Source organism: Vittaforma corneae, assembly GCF_000231115.1.
Source record: "Vittaforma corneae ATCC 50505 unplaced genomic scaffold supercont1.65, whole genome shotgun sequence".
Classification (NCBI taxonomy): Eukaryota; Fungi; Microsporidia; family Nosematidae; genus Vittaforma; species Vittaforma corneae.
In genome coordinates, this window is record NW_006889898.1 from 1 (window position 1) to 1,753 (window position 1,753).

General features: G+C 40.0%; 1 protein-coding gene across 1 annotated transcript; it reads right to left on the reverse strand.

Annotated features, from left to right (window-relative positions):
• Positions 1–746, reverse strand: VICG_02144 (uncharacterized protein; the record flags this gene model as incomplete). Its single annotated transcript, XM_007605527.1, has 1 exon — positions 1–746. A coding segment is annotated over one exon (746 nt), but the record flags the coding sequence as incomplete, so codon positions are not given.
• Between the last annotated feature and the right edge of the window lie 1,007 nt (positions 747–1,753).

Here is a 1,753-nt window from a genome sequence, read left to right on the forward strand (position 1 = left end):
TTTACTATCACAGTTGGAAATGATTCAAATTCGTTGTATTCAAGATACAAGGTCTGTAGTTCCTTCAACGTTTCTATCTCGTCTGGCAATAGCTTTAGCTTGTTACCACGGAGATTCAAGGTCTGTAATTTCCTCAGCTCTGCTATCACTGTTGGAAATGACTCAAGTTCGTTATCGTTGAGAATCAGTTCTCGTAGTTCCTTCATCCCTCCTATCTCGTCTGGTAATAGCTTTAGCTTGTTACCACGAAGTTCCAAGCATTGTAGTTTCTTTAGCTCTGCTATCTCAATTGGTAATAATCCAAATTTGTTATCGTTGAGAATCAGTCTTTCTAGATTCTTTAGTTTTCTTATCACTGTTGGAAATGATTCAAATTGGTTATTACCAAGATCCAGATACTGTAAATTCTTCAACTCTTCTACCTCAGATGGTAGTGTCCAGAGCCTATTGCCATATAGATCCAGATGCTGTAAATTCTTCAATTTTCCTATCTCGGGTGGCAATGTCTCGAGATTGTTAAAACTGAGATCCAGCTTCTCTAGTTTCACTAACCTCCCAACATCGCTGCCAATAAATCTAATGCCTTGTCTACATATAGATATTTCAGTGACATTCACAGGATAATTTTCAAAGCTATAGGTTCTACCTGGGTTTGCACTATTGTACGAGTCCTGAAGTGTAGCTCCCATGAGCACAAGTAGACTCCAGATTGCTTTGTGTGTCTTTCTCGTCTGTGCAATATTCATTAAGGGATGTGACTGAAAATTTTTAAATAGCTGGATTTCACAGTAGAATGATATATCTCCAAGTTAAAAACCACAATGACATATACGCTTTAACTACAAGCAGGACTGTAATACTGCCAATATCACATTGACTGTGCTGGTAATTTGTGAGTGCATGCTACCACTCAAAAATTCAATTGAAAATAGAATGTTGACGGGTGTCAACATGTCATGCCAAATCATTCCTGTCAATCATTCCAGACTGACTTGTGATCCGTTGACAAATGACACTGGAGTAGTTAGTGTACAACTTGACTACATTCTTTGTGCAATTCCAGTTGAATGTAGGTATTGGGTGCGCTGCTGATTGTCTAAATGTCCAGTACAGAAACAAGCATATTCACCGTAGCATAGCACGGTAGAAGACTGTATGTGAGTATATAGATATATATAGTTAAACTATAAAGCCTGCGATAAAATATAAAGTTAGTTGCATTTATTTAAGCACTAGTCAGAAAAGTAAATTGAGTAAATCCTACGTGGTCATGATCAGGCACACAAACAGACTGCACATTCATAGATGACTCTTGTCTGTGGTCTCTATCAGACATAGAAATAGTTTGTTCCCTGTACAGACCATGTATCCACCCAACGGCTGCCACTATCAAGAACATCCTCTGCCTGTCTACACGCTTGCATTAATCAGCTACTGGATTCTTGGCATAGAAGTGATACATTTGTACAAAACTCATGCAGCCAGAGCCAGTGGTGGTTTTGGGAAAAAAGCTCTCATACAGCGATCTTGCTGCAAAGTTCTCTAGGGTTCTTAGGATCATGATTTCCATATCCCTGGTCATCGGCTCATTGGTCGTCTGCTTTTCCTTCGGCCAGGTCTTTCTTCGAATATTTCTGGACTCCCTGAGATATAACGAGTATCTCAGCACGGCCCTTGACGAGACGACCAATCCTGCAAACTACTATGCAGCCAGGGGAGCAACTCTGCTGGTCCTGTGCTGTGTCTATTTCAT